Source organism: Galleria mellonella, unplaced genomic scaffold (genome assembly GCF_026898425.1).
Source record: "Galleria mellonella isolate WM207_F2 unplaced genomic scaffold, CSIRO_AGI_GalMel_v1 utg171, whole genome shotgun sequence".
In the NCBI taxonomy this organism is placed as follows: Eukaryota; Metazoa; Arthropoda; class Insecta; order Lepidoptera; family Pyralidae; genus Galleria; species Galleria mellonella.
In genome coordinates, this window is record NW_026442014.1 from 1,641,410 (window position 1) to 1,660,550 (window position 19,141).

The 19,141-nt window shown below is 34.0% G+C and overlaps 1 protein-coding gene across 11 annotated transcripts in view; it reads right to left on the minus strand.

The window, feature by feature from the left end:
• The window catches only part of LOC113518072 (obscurin), a 177,919-nt gene that overhangs the window by 106,569 nt on the left and 52,209 nt on the right, over positions 1 to 19,141 (minus strand). For all 11 annotated transcript variants that reach the window (XM_052892849.1, XM_052892845.1, XM_052892850.1 and 8 more), the window contains one exon: positions 10,084 to 10,224. In XM_052892849.1, the coding sequence (XP_052748809.1) occupies positions 10,084 to 10,224 (141 nt within the window). The remainder of the gene's footprint in view (positions 1 to 10,083; positions 10,225 to 19,141) is intronic.

Sequence of the window (19,141 nt, forward strand, 5' to 3'; positions counted from 1 at the left end):
TTTGATTTTAATTATATGAGTTACTTTATATATATGTCAACATATTTACTATGTCTTAATAGAAACATCTATAATGTTTCCTTCTATTATTGTACGCACACTGCCCGCTAGTAATTAATGCTCTTTTCCACTCAGGGTTTGCTGGAAGAGAACTCTTACAGAGTTAAGCTCGCCTGTTGTACATCTTTATTTTATATATATTATTATGTTTGTAATTTTTTTGTGTACAATAAAGAATAAATAAATAAATAAAAAAAAATTATATCAATTATTTTGTAATAAGTTTTTTTTTCTTTTTTAAGATGGCAAATAAATATACAGCCCGTCTGATATTAAATGGTCACTATATGTTATGAATGTTTGCAACACTAGAGGTGTCACGTGCGCGTTGCCGACCCTGAAGAAACCTAACCCTTTTTGAAGAACCCCATAGTGTAATCTCTAGAGAATTATTTAAGGGTTATTTTATTTATTTATTTTCCAATTTATTACATTACTTACAAAAGCACTTTCCACATGGCAGACATTTAAGAAAAAAACATTTGACGGGTCTTAATAAGGGTCTAAATAGAATAAAATGACAATTATTAGAAATTTTGTGTAACTGTATTTTTGTTGCGGCATCATATCTATATGCACATTACAGGCCTCCTTTTGTATATGCACATTCTGTATAAATACTCCTTGTATACTTCTCTATTGTGCTCAATAAAAAGTTTATTATTATTATTATAAAATACAACTTCTGACATATTTTTTTTATACAACTTAGAATGGCAAACAAGCTGACGGCCCACCTGATGGAAAGTGGTAACCGTCGTCTATAGACATGAGCAGTACCATGGACATAACAGAGTATACTCTTTCGCCTATGATACCCCCCATGCGTTGCCATTCCTGAGGACTCAGGTGTTATTCCTCTGTACCCAGTAAATTCACGCCATATTGTGTATACGCCGACTTTTGTACAAAGTCTCCCTCTGGTAAATAAACATAGTAAATTATTAATGGGAAGCAATATAAAAGGCGGCCTTATCACTGAGCAGTTTTACTCTTTAGAGTTTTTTTTTTTTTATTTAATTATCATACATAAACACATTAAAAAAAAATTGGATTTTTAATACCACTTAAACCTCTTGGGCTTGTGTGTGATACTTTGCATTCGGTTCTCAAATGTCACTATTTACATTAATATTCTGCTGTTTTACCAAGGTTGGACAGTAAATAATCTCTCAGTTTAAATTTTATGTTTTTGACAGTGATATTGTTTCGCAAGTCGGTAGGTAGAGAATTTATTAATCGCGGTATAAGGTAGGCGCTCGTTCGCTCGCCATAGTAATTTTTTGCTCGAGTAGTGACTAGCTTGTTTTGCGCGGCGGAGCGAGTATGTATATCATGTTTTATTTTTGTTTGAAATTCCTGTTTTTAATCATTTAAGAGAATTCTGTTCCAATTACTCGAGAAAACAAAGATGAGTTTACATTTTTCATCGGCGACATATCACCCAAGTGAATGCAAAGTTATTACAATATATCTTGTTGTGTGTGGAAGTGAAAAATAATTGCTTCGTTGATTTCATGACGAGAAATTCGCTCCGCTCGAATATTTCACTGCGTCACGTTTTCTTTTATTCATTACAGTTAGGTTTTATTCATTACAGGTTACCAGAGGGAGACTTTGTACAAAAGTCGATTTTGCTTGGGTACCTCTGTTCCATTCGTGTTTCTACCGTGAAGCAGTTGTGTTTGCATGACTGTGTTTCGGTTTGAAGGGTGGGATATGGCGTGAATTTACTGGGTACAGAGGAATAACACCTGAGTCCCCAGGAACGGCAACGCATGGGGGGTATCATGGGCGAGACAGTATAGATAGATAGATAGATAGATATATCGTTTATTTGTTTGTTACTAATCACACACAACATGGATCTATAAGAATAGATAATACATAATACAACATAAGATCTATAAAATTGTGTTATTACGTGTATTTACTGGGTACGGAAGAATAACACTTGAGTCCTCAGGAATGGCAACGCATGGGTGGTATCATGGGCGAAACAGTATACTCTGTTATGTCCATGGTACTACTCATGACTATAGGCGACGGTTACCACTTTCCATCAGGTGGGCCGTCAGCTTGTTTGACATTCTAAGTTGTATAAAAAAAAAGTTATTATAAGTATATTATTTATTTTTTATTGCACAATAAGACTTTATACGTGTGACATTCTCTACTAGCTAATTATTAGATAAAAACAGAAAGTAAAAGTAAAGGTGGAAAGTAGTGTAAAATAGTTGAAAATATATAATTTAACTATAGAAATATATTGAAGTAATTATACATAATACCTTATGTATATAAAACATAAACATTACTTTAAGTATATATATATATATAGAAACACGAATGGGACAGAGGTACCCAAGCAATCGACTTTTGTACAAAGTCTCCCTCTGGTAATCAATGTAATCTGTCTTCTTCTATCTATACTTATAATAAATCTGTAGAGAGGCCAATTTTGTACATGAAATATATTTCCAAAATAAAATGCAATCGGTAAACTTTTTGTCTGTCTGTCTGTATGTTCGTTATAGAAACAACAACTATTTGACAGATTTTAACGAAACTTGGTATAATTATTCTTTATACTCCTGGGCAGGTTGTGGTGGTCCCCCCCCCCCCCTGTGTGTGTACCCCTTTATATATTAACTACCTTCTAAACTAACCTACACGTGGAAAACCTACAAAGCCTAAGAAAAGCCTACGAAGGCTTTACCTAATGAAATCTATGAAAATATAATGAAAATCTACCCTAAAGAAAGGCCTAATACCCTCAATATAGCCCATACCTATATTACCTTATACACCCTAAACATCTTATGAATCTTAAAAAAAACCTTACAATAAACACATAATATTGAACAGATCTTTAGTAGAACACTTGATCATCTGGCCAGATAAATAAATGTGTGATCGTCTAGTAATGTAGGACCCGTTGTGTGTGTAATAACCAAAAGGTTCTTTAATTGGTATATGATAGGAGTTAAATTATGAAGATAATTGATAAAGCTTTAAGGATTAAGAATAATTAATGAATTATACTCATAATTCATGTAACTAGGAAGTTAGACTATAATATATTAATTTAATAGTAAATTACAGAATAACTGTAATAATAAAAAAATGGGGGAGCGGTCGGGCCCCTCACACGCCCGGACCAGTGGAAGACTTTCCAACTATCTATAACTCTTCCTCCTAAAAGGTAGGGAAGGGTATTACTATTTATTAATGCACTCTGATGGTAATAAGGGCATGAGTATTCTCAGTTCCAAACCAAACATAAGTACATTTACTTCAACATTACAGTGGCTCCACCAGCCCCACGATGCTTCCAGTATAAATTGGTGTTTGCCAGAGGCAAAAGGATCGGAACTGAAATCCCAGGATCACTCCGACACGAGAGCTTACTCATGGGCGATGACCCTTTCAGTCCTATATGGCGACATAGAGATCACCTGTGAAGACAGTCCGATAGAGATGAAGATTTGTGTGATAGGGGATACCTTCCACACCCTGGAATTGGCCAAGCCATATAATATTGATAATTGCTATATCATAACATAGCATTGTCAATTTAATATTATTTACTTAATACCAAGAATACTCAAGGTTCAAGTTAAATCTGTTGATTAGGCCGGAGCCTAAGAACGAGTAGTCCAACCCATAGGTCAAGAGCTACTAAAAGTAATGAGTGCTATTGAATGAACTATAAGTCCAGTCAATTATATATAATATTATTGTTGATTAACCACATTGTGAATTAACCAATTATTTATTCAGAGAGATATATCTAAAGGAACTATAAGTCCTTTAAAAGACACTGATTAATCACAAGTTAACAACGTCTCGTGAAATAACCAGTTGGGTTTTCTATAAGTTTGAGGACACTAAGTCCAACAAGCTATTATTGTGTTGAGAGGAATAGAGATCTTTTGTAGTATTTGTAGAGGTTTGATTAATCACATAGTGAAATAATCAGATTAAATAATTATGTAGCTTTATAGAAAGGACTATAAGTCCTAATTGGTTGTTGTCATAAGTACTGATAAATTACACATAAAGTGCCAGGTCAATTATTATATATAGGTATATAGGAAGGACAATAAGTCCTATTTGTGTATGTTGTAGTAGTAGAGGCAATATATTGTATAATTATAATGTAAAAGACATAGATTAAATATATATTTGTATAGAAAGGACAGTAAGTCCCATACAATTATTGTAGTTGTACTATAGTTATACTATATCTACTTCCTTTTAGTGTCTTAGTAAACCTATTTACTAAGAGGATTTCTCAGATAAACAAGTGTTTTAGTGTTTAAATCATCATGATTAAATCCCTAAGAAATTAGGTCTTTAAATAATTATCATATCATTTAAGTAAAATTTCTCATATAAATAATTCCAATATTTCCCCTACAGTTATTATAAATAAAGAAAATTATATAAATTTTCTATAGACTTAGATATAGAATCATAACGTGTATAATCTCCTTTTGTTTGACATCTGTCACATTAATGACGTATTGAATGACGTATTGATGTATTGAATTGAATTTTGATTATCTATCACAACTGTCAACGTAACAAATACTAGCAAGTTTGTTTATTTGTATTTGTTTAATATAATTAAATATAAAATCATCATATATCAACCGTAATATACAACTAAATTATCAGTGACATAAATAATCATGGTTTACACCAGAAATAATTAATAGTATCCAGTAATGCTGCAGTTTTATATTCATATCAGTAGCCAAGCTTACTTTCAAATTCAAGAATGAACAGAAGATTAGAAGTTTAACATTCTTATTGCAATTGTACTTGCAATAATATATACATACAGCACCAATAATCAAGAACATTCCTCAAATACATGTGTGGTGAAGATTTCCCAATATGCTATCTATTTGATTCCTAACCTCTAATGTAAATTTATTAAAGAAGTGAATAATCAGTGTTAGTGTTTGCTTTATTAATATTTAAAGTAATTGTCCCAACTTGATATTAACAGGATAATATCTCCTTGGATACAGTCCGACATAAACACATAACTCAATAATGAAATTTATAAAATACTAATATTATATTTTACTACTTGTATATCTCCATTCCATTCCCATAAATATTCAAAACATGTCTATTAAATATAAATCCAATAAAGATTCACTAATTTTAACCCTGTCTGAACTTGTCTAGTCAATATAACATGAACAAACAACACACATACAAACCTTATCGCCATGACAACTTTCTTCATAAATATGAGTAAAATAATATAATAAATAATAAATAACTCACACTTGTCATTTAGTACTAATTTTACACTGTACCTCCTACCTAGTTAAGAATAACTATAGTCAGAGAATCCTTTAGTACTTTTATTACCATTAGGAAATAAATCCACACCTATAATATCAGCATAATTAATTATCAGTAATCAGTAATACACACAGAATTGTTATTATCAGCCTGCTTACTACAACAAAATCAATATTAAAGTTTATAATAAATCAAGACAAAATATCTATTTAAACAATACAGGCTTGTTTACCATACACACCCCACAGTCACATGAATTTATCTAGTAACACAATTAATAATGTATTAAAAGTATTACATTCACATAATATCACTTGCAACAGTTAAGCTGTCTCTTTGTACATCTGGTGTACAACAAATCCCCACATGTAGTCATGGATAATCAAATATAGACTAAGAATCATTAATCTGGTCGACCGAGTAATGGTATAAAAACACTTCACCATGAAGCGTTAAGTATGAACAGATATTCCAAACCAACACTGTAATAGTGTAATAAATACAAATATTTCATCATCATCATCGTTTCAACCATCACCAACCCACGACTGAACACAGGCAAATTTCCACCGACTGACACAAGGAACGGCCCCACAATACACATAAAACAGTCACTCCAAACAACGGAGGTAGCCCACACCGCACTTGCATTCACAGGGCCGCCACCCAATAACCCCTCTCTCTCATCAATGGCCGTTTCCCCAGCAATGAGACCAGACCATAGTCACCCTAGTCTATTATCTTCAATAAATAAATACTTTATAATAACTAGATATGAAACTAGTTAGTATTGTAATAGTTCAATAGTTGATTCAATAAGTATTTTTCAAAACTGGACAATTAGAACATTGAATCAAATTGATGAAGTTCTATCAAACGACCATATAATTGGACCTTGTATATGAGCAGAATAACGCAAGTACGTAAATTATATTGATGTAAACTTTGTTCAAATGTGATTGCATTTAACGATACACGCATTACCCAAAGGTACATGGACTCGACTAAATACGTATTTACAACAACTATTAAGTTGTTGGGAAAAATATTAAGTACAGACTTTGCCTGCGATCACAGTCAAAAATCTAACTACGTAGTAATAAATGGAACAAGCTCACCGGATTCTCCAGTCTTCTATTGATTAATTTCACACACTTAATCGATAGTGATACACTAAGATCTCAAACCCCTTCATCGATCCAGTCCCTCCTAGATCTATATCCCAGTTATTTTTTTTATTTTATTGCGCAATCCCTAAAACACGACTCCCGCGCCATTTGCCGTCCTTTTTTTTTTTTTTTATTGCGCAATTCCTAAAAAGCGACTCCCGCGCGCCCGCCGATCTGCCGTCTCTCCTCCTCTTTTTTTTTTTTTTTCTTTCTCTAATAACGTCATAGATTATGTCACCGAAGGGTAGATATTTCAATAATCAGATTTAGCCTATTATTCGAACTGAACTTTTCTTTAAATTCAATTTAATTATATGTTAACGTATTTTGGTATTTTATATTAAATTGATTATCGAATTTATAAAACTTTAAAGACTCTCATAAACCTTATTAAACTGTGTTGTATGTATCTTTTTTACACCTGATGATAAAAAGGTAAACTATAATTTGGTTATATATAAAATATAATATATTTTTGTTTAATTTATTTAATTTTCTTGTGACATCCACTACACTTTGGAAACACATCAAAGGAGTTTCCCTTCTGTGTCAATATTTCATATATGGTAACGTCTTCTCTGTATACTATTGTGAACCTTGACTTTAAAGTTTGTTTATATTAAATAGCTCAGCTTTCGCAGCGGTCACCCATAGGAACCCCTGTTTCTTTTCTATGTACTTATGGTATTAAACCTATTGTACTATAGGCGAACCGTCACAAGGTTATAGTATAATTTTCATCACGCTACGATCAATAGGAGCAGAGCAGTGAAGGGAAATGTTAGGAAAACGGGAGAAGTTACTCCATTTTTAAGCTTCCGTCGCGTGTGCAGCCTTAACGGCTACTTTTTGAATGTAAAAATGTCCACCCGTGCGACGCCGGGACGGGCCGCTAGTAAATAAATAAGTCTATTCGAATAATCATGATTTCAATTTAAATTTAATTATATTTCTTTTTTTTATTAATACCATTCAATTACAGTAATATTGTATTAAAAAGTGTTCGGGCGTGTCATTTTTCATTTTCATTTAAGAGTTTCCTCTTGTCGGTGCAACTAATTCATGCATCTTCCTCCAGCCAGCTCTATCCCAGGCCATATCCTTTATCTCCCTATACGACATGACGCCCAGTGTTTCCTTTATCTGTCCCATGTAGTTAATCCTCGGTCTTCCTCTTCCTCTTTTGCCCTCTATCTTTCCTTCTACTATGCTCTTAAAAAAATCGTCATGTCGTATAAGATGGGCGTATAAGATGTTCGGGCGTGTATGTGAAATTAATTCGCATCCACCGTCAGACATGTTACATTAGTTTGGAACGCGAGCTTTTTAGTATAATCTTGACCGATATTATAAGTTGTATGTCGTGTATGTATTTTTTACTGTCAACAGATCTAAGGGGTTTCCATTATAAATGTCACAGCGGGAGATCTCATCTATATATGAAACTGAAAATGGTTTGTCTGTATTGTGATTATTTTTGTATGGAATGGACTATAGGCCTATATCTTTCTAACCATTTACAAGAGGAGGGAAAGGGATTGTTAGCAATGGAGTTTGACAGCCCCATTGCTAGCAATATGCCTTATTAGGTCGACCTACACGTGGTTCCCCCTGGAAACCATCGTGAACAATTCTTGTTGAATTCGTCACAATGGGCTAACTGACCTACTTCATCCTCACCTATCTTTCACTGGTGCCCCGCCGGTGTATACCGATAGCGCGGGTGGGGTTTACCATTCCATTATCATCCATAAAAAAAACCGTTTACAAGATAGACAAAAAGTATCGAGTCGTAATTATACAAGTATTCATAATACAAGTATTAAATTTCTGGTAAAATGGACTGTCCCATCCTAAAATATTGGGTGGGACAGGTTATCAATGCAAGAGCGTCATGACCGCTGATTTACTAACATAGGTTAAGGCAATTTATAACTAACAAAATGGGCCTTATGTAGTCTGATTAAATATTTTTTCTTTATACCACTGAGGTGGCAAACAAGCATACGTCCCACCTGATGGTAGAACATTACACGATGGAGGCCCGCCACTCATCCAGTTGGATGAGATGGAACTTTAGTTTGTGACGGGTTGTACGGTGGTGAAAATCAGCAACAGATATCAATCCGAACAATTCCTCAGAACACTCCCCATGATATATTGTTAGCTGGTAGAGAATGCCATATGGCATTAAGCTCGCCATTTGTACAAAATTTTATTGTGCAATAAAAAATAAATAAATAAATATATTCGATAAAAGATGCATAGAGATGCAATGTTTAGTTTCAGTAGGTTATAGATTAAAGTGGTATTTTTTTTTATACCACTGAGGTGGCAAATAAGCATACGGTCCACCTGATGGTAAGTGGTTACTGTAGCCTATGAACACCTGCAATACCAGAGGTATTACGCGCGCGTTGCCGACCCTGAAGAAACCTCTTTACCCCCTTTTTGAAGAACCCCATGCTGTAGTCTCTTGGGAAAACCTCGGCAGGGAGCTCATTCCATAACCTGAGTGTTCGTGAGAGAAAACATTTCTGAACCGCGTTGTTTTTATTTTATTTTAAAGGGTGCATGCTACAAATGACCACGATCGTACCTGATGGAAAATGATCATGTAGCCTAAGACGGAGCTCGTTGGCCTACGAATAGCCTATTTACATTTGTTAGTTTTAGTTGTTAGTGATGTATATATTAATTAAATTTACAAGTAAAAATATTATTTAGAAATCAAACTAGAAATATTTTTTATTTTGTCGAATGTTAACAATTCAGACATCGCCACGGGCCAGCGCAAAGTCGTCGCAACATTGAAATCAGCGGGTCTACCATGAAATGAAATTCTGAATTTTCGGACTCAATTTCGTGTTGTTGTTTATACCAAAATCGGATCAATAAATGGAGTTCAACATTTCGTTTATCATACATCCTATCATAAAAGTCCAAAGGAACGATATTTTAACATTTTTAATATTTCCAAACGGCATGTATTATGTAATTTTAACATCAAATTTGTGTTTCGTTCGGCTCCGAAATTTCGGAAACATTTCATGGTAGGCCCTCAGATTCGCGATCGTGTATTCAGCAATTAGGTCGCAATCACCCGAACAGCGTGCCATTCGTCATCCTCGTTATGTAATGGTCAAATAGACCAGATAACACTTGCTCTTGGGATGGCGGCGAAAATAAATAACACGGTCAACTGTACAGCAATTTATTGCAATATCACTTTCAAGAACAACACTTATGTAGTATCAAGTTGGGAGCTGAAACTGGGGCATTTATCTGTTATATACTAGCCGCCTGCTCCGGCTTCGTACGGGTGTACTTATGTGATGAGGAAAATGTGATCAAATTTTCATTGAACGAAAGAATCGTACAATTCTTGTCTTTACCAAATTTTCCAAATTAGTTTAAAACTGACAGAATTATAAAGTAATGAACATATAAAAAAAAATCAACCGAATTGAGTACCTTCTTCTTTTTAAAGTCGGTTGGAAGTACAGTAAAAGCACAATTTACAAACCTCTCTCCATCGTTTTTAAGTCCATTCGACTTCCCTCTGGGGTGATTCTTCTTCGGTCGTACGGCTCGTTTGTGTTTCGCGGCCGAGGCGTCCAGGAGTTGGGCGTCTCCCAGGTCCAGCTCGGGGTCTGTCCGGGACACCCTGGGGGAGGGGGCAGGGGTTAGTACACTTGCAGGGAACTAATTGGTTGCGGGAAGTAACTATGAGCGTTGTACTGTAAAGGGATCTATTTACATTATTTGGCAGTCATTATAAAGTCTCAATACTCATTTTTGGAATGCGCATGAGTCGTACAGTGTGTTTAATTTTTTAAAATATTTTTTCTTTTATTAAAATTATTAAAAGAATGATTAATGATTAAATAATGTATCATCGACACTACATAATAATAGATATCATATTAGCCGTTAATAGCCCACTACCAGTAGTTGCCATGCTTGGCAACAAATATATATAACCAATAACAAAAATGCCCACACTTTATACTATGTAGAGTCGTTGATACAGGTGCAGATTAATCGTATTGTTATTTTTTTTTATTTTTTTTTAAGACAATGAATACTGTCATGTATTGATTGGAGCAGAGGATCTAAGGTCGGAATTAAAAAAAAATCCTAGACTTTAATATGAAAAGTTGATGATATCGATTCTTATCACGAATTTCGAAATTTGGTTTCGGTATAATATGTATATAACCAGTAAAAATTAAGTGTAATAAAAAGAAATAATTTGTAATTAACAAACTTGTTTTATTATATATATATATATATATATATATATATATATATATATATATATATATATATATATATATATATATATATATATATATTAAATTGTATTTCTTTTTGTAAAAAATGGTTGACTAAGTGTGTGGTAGCGTAAATGACTCGTTTACGCTACCACACGCTTAATAAAGACCAAGGCAGCAGAAGTTATTTATTATATTACATAACTACGTCAATAAATCAACAAATTTGATATACAGGTGAACCATCTTCTATATTCAAGGCTACAACTACGACAATGGTATACAGCTATCCCATATTATTCATAAAAATTAAAATTTATTACAAACCTATTTTAACTATTGATCTGTTTTGTCACATCCTTTCAATTTTTTTTACAACACAGAGCGCAACCGAGCATGCGGCTCACCTGATGGTAAGTGACTACCGCTGTCCATGATCATTCTAAACACAAACGGCATTGCAGGCTGTGTTTCGATTTGAAGGGTGGGATGTGGCATGAATTTACAGGGTACAGAGGAATAACACCTGAGTCCTCAGGAATGGCAACGCATGGGGGGTATCATGGGCGAAACAGTATATTCTGTTATGTCCATGGTACTGCTCATGTCTATAGGCGACGGTTACCACTTTCCATCAGGTGGGCCGTCAGATTGTTTGCCATTCTAAGTTGTATAAAAAAAATATATCTGTCTTTTTACTGTATTGATAATCTGGTAGTATTGTTGTATTGTTACCCTATTCCACTTGGCCGCAACAAAATATCAGTGCTTTGCTCTTTTGAGGGCGAAGCAATAAACTGAGTTGTGGCCATTTTGTATTGTCATGGCACACGCACAAAAGACAAATTGTACTTGGGTTTATGTAATTTGTTAATCATTTATGTTATCTCGCTTCTTATGTATATCTGTATATGTTATAATTTGTGTGCTGTAAGTAATGCAAATAAATTATCTATCTATCTATCTATCTATCTACGCGCTTTCTATATTCTGAAGCAAAGGTACTTATTTATTTATTTATTTAAGGACAACCAACAAAGCATACATTTATATGTACTTAAAATACATGATAATATCGTTACATTATAAAATGCTGCCTCAATTAAAGGCCGCCACGACATGCGTATTCATAATATATATATTATTATTAGTAAGAAAATTTATAAAAACTACAATACTAGTTATACAATAAATAGACTACAGTAATATTTTAAATTTCAAAGATTTGTACACTTGTAATCTGTACACATGTGCAATGATACATGCCATGCTGTTATTAAGCTGAATAAATTTAACAAAAGAATCTATACAAAGTTGATTTGAATTTGTTTAAGGTCGTGTTAATATCAGTATTAATATTAGGCAATCGTGACAACTGACTATACTGTACCTGCATTCTGTTAGTAGCTGAGATTCTGTTAATAGCTTATTATTGTTCGACAATTATATATTTTAGAAGCAGCCACTTTATATCACAAAACTTTTAATCTCTCTTCCTTTGTTAACTTTCAGGCGGCTCAAATTAGACGTTCATCATCATCATCACATCACATCAGTAGCATTTTCACCGCCGTAAAATCCGCCATAAAGTTTCATCCCAACCATCTGAACGAGTGGCAGTCTTCTACCGTGCGTTTTTCAAGGCACTTTCTCCCAAGCACAACCATTCTTTGGAATCAACTACCAGCAGCAGTATTTCCGAACCGATACGACAACATAACCTTCAAGAAAAGAGCATATTCCTTTTTAAAAGGTCGGCAGCACACCTGCAATGCCGCTAGTGTTGTGGGTGATCATAGGCGGCGGTAGTCACTTACCATCAGGTGAGCAGCATGCTCGTTTGCCCCCTGTGTTGTAAAAAAACCTTTAACTTTCCACTAATTTCATTTATAATTTCAGCAAGCAACTTGATGTTTCTCTTATATTTAGTAATATCTTGTAATTATTTATTCATTTTCAGAGGAATAACACCTGAGTCCTCAGGAATGGCAACGCATGGGGGGTATCATGGGTGAAACAGTATACTCTGTTATGTCCATGCTACTGCTCATGTCTATAGGCTCATGGTATATATTACTAATTTTCGGGATTGCCTGATTAGCAAATGGCAATTATGTCAGTTTTATATACCTTTTCTTTTATGTATATACCTGCCTACTAAAAAAGGAAATCGAATATAGTTCTTTTGTTTCTCAGCTGTCTAAAAATGGTATTTAAATTGTATTTGGTGCGTAAATAATTCTTTATTGTCTTATTTTATGAAATCACAGGTTATGGGCCCAGCACGCTTCCACTGTATACTTTTTATTATAGCAAATTCTGAATTGTTACTCTTTGTTGGGTGCTTATGATTAGGGTTGCCAATTATACTGTTAAAAACAGTGTTATACTGTTTTTCACTACATTATACTTTTTACTATTGAACAAAAAAAAAAGTATACAAAATACTGTTTTCAGCATTAAAAATTGTATTATAACATGTTGACGTGTAGTTCCAGCATAGATTGGACCATGGTCGAAGGATGGGCAGCAACGTCCCTCTTAAAACATCACTGTGGAGTACAGGCGTATCTATTATTTTCTTTTGGTTTCCCTTCAATGCCTTAATCTTCTAAGTTACTTCTGCTAATATTTCCAATTTCCATTCCTTGTTTCCTTTGGCGCCCACAATCACTAAAGCCTAACTGCAGTTGCCAAGCCGCCTGCCAAGCGTGGCTACTACTGGCAAAACCTCCTTTATAGCGGACGCTTATCTTCAATAGTGGACAGTTAACGGTTTTATAATAATATAAAAATAACTGTTATCCATCCAAAATGTGCATAGTAACAAAACAGTTTTGTATGAAGTATCAGTTTTTATGAATAAGTATGTATGTCTTTCTTGTTTTGTCACCGGAAGACATGTTCTGATGATGTAGCTATGATGTATTTTAAAAGTATATTTTCTCGGAGCTGCCGGCACATCAATCACGAGTCACTTGACACGGCCAGTCCGGGTGACATGACGCCTCAATGTCAGGGCTTCAGATCTCGTGTTGTCTCATGTGATACTGAGTTTATTTCCGATGCCTTTTGGCTATTTAAAACGTAACTTTTGTCATGGTTGACTAGAGCTGCAATGCAAGTATATAGACGTGACTGAATTATGAATAAATATTATTAATCAATTAGCGACTCGCCCCTTTTTTTCTAAATAAAATACAGCCCATGTTTTTCGCTGATTATATAATCAGCGAGAAACATGTTGAAACATGTTTAGTTCAGTAACATTGTTTTTATAGATTTTTATACGTGAAAGAATTCAAACATGACATAAAAGCTTTATCAGAGGGAGACTTTGTATAAAAGTCGATTGCTTAAGTACCTCTGTCCCATTCGTGTTTCAACCGTGAAGCAGTTGTGTTTGCATGGCTGTGTTTCGGTTTGAAGGGTGGGATATAGCGTGAATTTGCTGGATACAGAGGAATAACACATGAGTCCTCAGGACTGGCAACGCATGGGAGGTATCATGGGCGAAACAGTATACTCTGTTATGTTCATGGTACTGCTCATGTCTATAGGCGACGGTTACCACTTTCCATCAGGTGGGCCGTCAGCTTGTTTGCCATTCTACGTTGTATAAAAAAAGAAAGCTTCTCTACATAATAATACTTTAAAAATTTCAATGACAAGATTCATTTCATCATTAGAACATACTCATTTTTATAAATACTCCGAAATTTTCACGTTTAGCGTTTTCAAACATCTCTTTTTTTGTCATTTATGTCTCCAACTTTAGATATAAGGAAGGTTCTCTGGCTTATCAGCAAAAAAAAAACATAGGAGGAGGTGTATTCCTGGCGGATAGGAGAGAAAGAGTTAGCTAAAAGCTAGCAATATCAGGTCGACCTCTACGCGGTCCTCTGGAAAATATCGTGGTTAATTCTTGTTGAATTTGTCACGATGAGCCAACCAGTCTGATTTTATTATCATCTATCATTTACTTAATTTAATTTATTTAAACTTTACTGACCAATGTGGTACAAAAGGCGGACTTAATGTTATAGGCATTCTCTACCTGTCAACATTTAGGATGTGCAGATATACCTACTCGATGGCGGTTTAAATAATAAAATAATCAATTATTTAGTGTAATATGGTAAATAGTATACATACAAACATAATGAATTTATATGTACATTCATAATTAACATAGCTTTTATATATGTACCTACATACATATATATATATATATATATATATATATATATATATATATATATATATATATATATACATCATATTATATAAGATAAACTATCATCAATCACCGGTACTCAGTCAGTGTATTGATAGCACAGGCGGGGTATTTTTTTAATGGATGATAATGGAATGGTAATCCTGCCTGCGCTATCGGTATACACCGGCGGGGCACCAGTGAAGGATAATAGGTGTGGATGAAGCAGGTCTGTTAGCCCATCGTGACGAATTCAACAAGAATTGTTCACGATGGTTTCCAGGGGGAACCACGTGGAGGTCGACCTGATAGGGTATATTGCTAGCAATGGGTTCATTAGATCCCATTACTAGCAATCTCTTACGCCCTGCACAGGCGGGGTTCCTTAATATTAATTTAAACGCATTGAAAAAAAAAAATATGGCTGACTAAATTTTTATTCACAATACTAGCGGCCCGTCCCGGCGTGGCACGGGTGGACATTTTTAACATTTCCCTTCACTGCTCTGCTCCTATTGATCGTAGCGTGATGAAAAGTATACTATAACCTGCGCAGGAGTATGAAGAATAATTGTACCAAGTTTCGTTAAAATCCGTCGAGTAGTTTTTGTTTCTATAACGAACATACAGACAGACAGACAAAAATTTTACTGATTGCATTTTTGGCATCAGTATCGATCACTAATCACCGCCTGATAGTTATTTTGGAAATATATTTCATGTACAGAATTGACCTCTCCACAGATTTATTATAAGTATAGATTATAACACTAGACTGGAACAGCTGACTTATGAACTAAGCATTACAGAAGGAGCATTTTTCTTTGTTTATTTCTAAAAGCATATGATGTATGTTAAGCATCCTTCGTAGCAACATCTCATTAACATGTGCATGCACTACGCATGTTGCGAGTGCTATTTTAGGCTGGCCCAGAAACGATGTGACGTCAATGGCGGCACAGTTTCCAATTTCATATCTCCAGTTGCACCACACCCCCCTGCCCACCATTGACACGTGCGATCTTCATGGTGAGCAATTCTAAGTTCTATTCTGATTTACTATTTGCTAATATATACATATAATAAAACAATAACAAGATTATATTTATACATGTATCTCGTAAAAATCACTGGATAGATTTCCATCTAATTTGGTACAGTAATAACTTAGTATCTAGTTCTATATTTAGGATATTTTTTACTAAAGCTAAGTTTATCATTTTATGGGGGAAAAATATAAAATTTCACCGCACAAACGACACTGCTATAACGACCTCTGTACTTATATATGTGGGTATGAACAATCCTTCATAAGACATCCTGCTGCGTCTTGCAGAACTTTTTAAATGGATGATAATGGTACGGTAACCCGGGCGCTATCGGTATACACTGGCGGGGCACCAGTGAGGAATGATAGGTGAAGATGAAGTAGTTGTATATTTGTATGTTTGTATTTTTTTGCTGTACCCACAATATTATCATTAAAAATCTTTAAAGCAGGTATCATAAATTTTTATTCTGAAACTCCTATTTTCCTATGCCTATTGTGACTATATGTATTTATGTATGTATTGTTTAATATATATAATAGGGGGGAAAGCGATTGTTAGCAATGGAGTTTGACAGCTCCATTGCAAGCAGTATGCCCTATTAGATCGACCTCCACGTGGTTCCCATTCCATTATTACCCGTGAAATATATATATATATATATATATATATATATATATATATATATATATATATAATATAAACAACACAGAGGTTTTCCCAAGAGACTACAGCATGGGGTACAAAAGGGGGGGTAAAGAGGTTTCTTCAGGGCCGGCAACGCACGCGTAATACCTCTCGTATTGCAGGTGTTCATAGGCTACGGTAACCACTTACCATCAGGTGGGCCGTATGCTTGTTTGCCACCTCTGTGGTATAAAAAAAAACATACATAAGTATTCTTATGTTATCACCTGTATGTTTTTTTATTTTTTTGTAGGTGTCAGTTTTGTTAATATGTAATCGATGACTTTTTTAGAAAATATTGTGTACATCTGTAATTGGTGTAAATGCAAGACGCAAGCCCTGTATATCAATTAAAATTAATGTCTGTATTTACACTGTTGATGGACCTTTTAAAATAAATAAATACCTACCCACATAGTGACCCACAAACATTCTATTGTTTCTTTTTGACTTCTCAAAAGTTGACTGTAAGGCATCCCTCTATAAGATAAGTTTGAAATTGTATATTAAATATTTTTCATTTGTCCAATATGAAGTATGTAAAATAACGATTTTACAATACAATTAACTACATTGAGGAAGTGAATTCTTGTAGTCTCGATGCCCTAGTAAATATAGCGATACGCAATTTTGTAATACACTGTAATAATCTATACGAATTCGTGATAATAAAATTAATGTTGTGAGAAATGGTCTACCTACCTGGACATGAACGGGATGAGTTGGCAGCCACCCAGTGGGGCAAATTGGCAACTGTACAGTTATAAAAACTAGTAGCCCATTGCATCGTTGTTTAATGACTAAAGTATTTACGAGATGATTTTTTTTTTTATGAGTGAAAATGATATGGTAACCCCGCCTGCGCTAACGGTATACGCTGGCGGAGCAGCAGCGCAGGGTGATAGATGAGAATGAAAACAGGCCAGTTAGCCCATCATGATTAATTCATCAGGAATTAACCATGATAGTTTCCAGGAAGGAACCGCGAGGAGGTCGACCTGGTTGGGTATATTGCTAGCAATAGGATTCTCAGTCTCCATTACTAACAATCCCTCTCCCCCCTTACGAGATGATTCAAATAATTGATTGTATCTCACATTTATGTCGTTAGGGAAGTGGAAGAGTAATAAGATTTTGCTTAAGAAACTGGATTTGCTTAAAAACCTGGAACTAGAAAGGTTGTCTTATAAATCAAAAATAAAATAAACTTAGGAACTCATTACAACAATAGTAGCTAACTATCATGTATCATATATATGTATTTAGTTGTATATATATGTATTTATATCATAGTCATGATTTTATGTTATTTATGTATGTATTATTTATTTTGTATAGGTAGATAGATAGATAGATACTATTTATTGTTTCCTCCAAAAGATTACAATAGTAAACTTATTATAAATATAAATAATTACAAGAAATAATCACAAAGGTATGCATTATTAGTTGTTATATTTTTACCTATCCTTTATAATGAAGTGCCGTGTTCGTGATTCACTGTTCATCCCAAAGGTTGGCTGGTAGAGAATGCTACTAGCATTAAGTCCGCCTTTTGTACCATACTTTATTTTGGTCAATAAAGTTATTTAAATAAATAAATAAATTCGTACATAATAATTGTTATTATAATTATTTACGTACAGTTTTATTTTCTTTTCACATTCATTTAGTGTGTGAGAATAAGAGAAAAATGCAGTTAAGGTCGATAATGCCCTTGTTGCCTGCTATATCCAAGATATTGGACTAATTCCTACTCTAATTTTTTTTGTTTGTATGTTTATATACAGTATAATACATAGATACAATACTATACAGCACTTTATTATATAGTAAAGTCTTATTTATTATTTTATTACTTATTATTATTAACATCTGTATGAAGTAAATTAGATTAAATCTAGAGTATGCTCGTTTTAAAGTAGGTTTGTCTAAATTAACATTATAGGTAATACTTATTTATAAAGATAGGAATTTATTTTATTGTTTGTAATGGAAAAATGGAAAAACGAAAAATGTTTAACCGATTTTATAAATTATTTTACCTATATTATCAGCGAAGTATATACATAGTAACATACATTCTCAGCGAGAAACATGGGGTGTACTTTCAAAATAATTAGGTATGTCTACATTATGTACTCGTGCATTGCTAGGCTTAATCGCTAGTACTTTATAACTGTGTAACTGGTACAGTATAAATAGAATTAAGTCCATCTTTTACATCAGACATTTTTTGTAATGTGGTCAATAAAGAAAAAAAAATGTGTATTATATATTTTTTTTTATACAACTTAGAATGGCAAACAAGCTGACGGCCCACCTAATGGAAAGTGGTCACCGTCGTCTATAGAC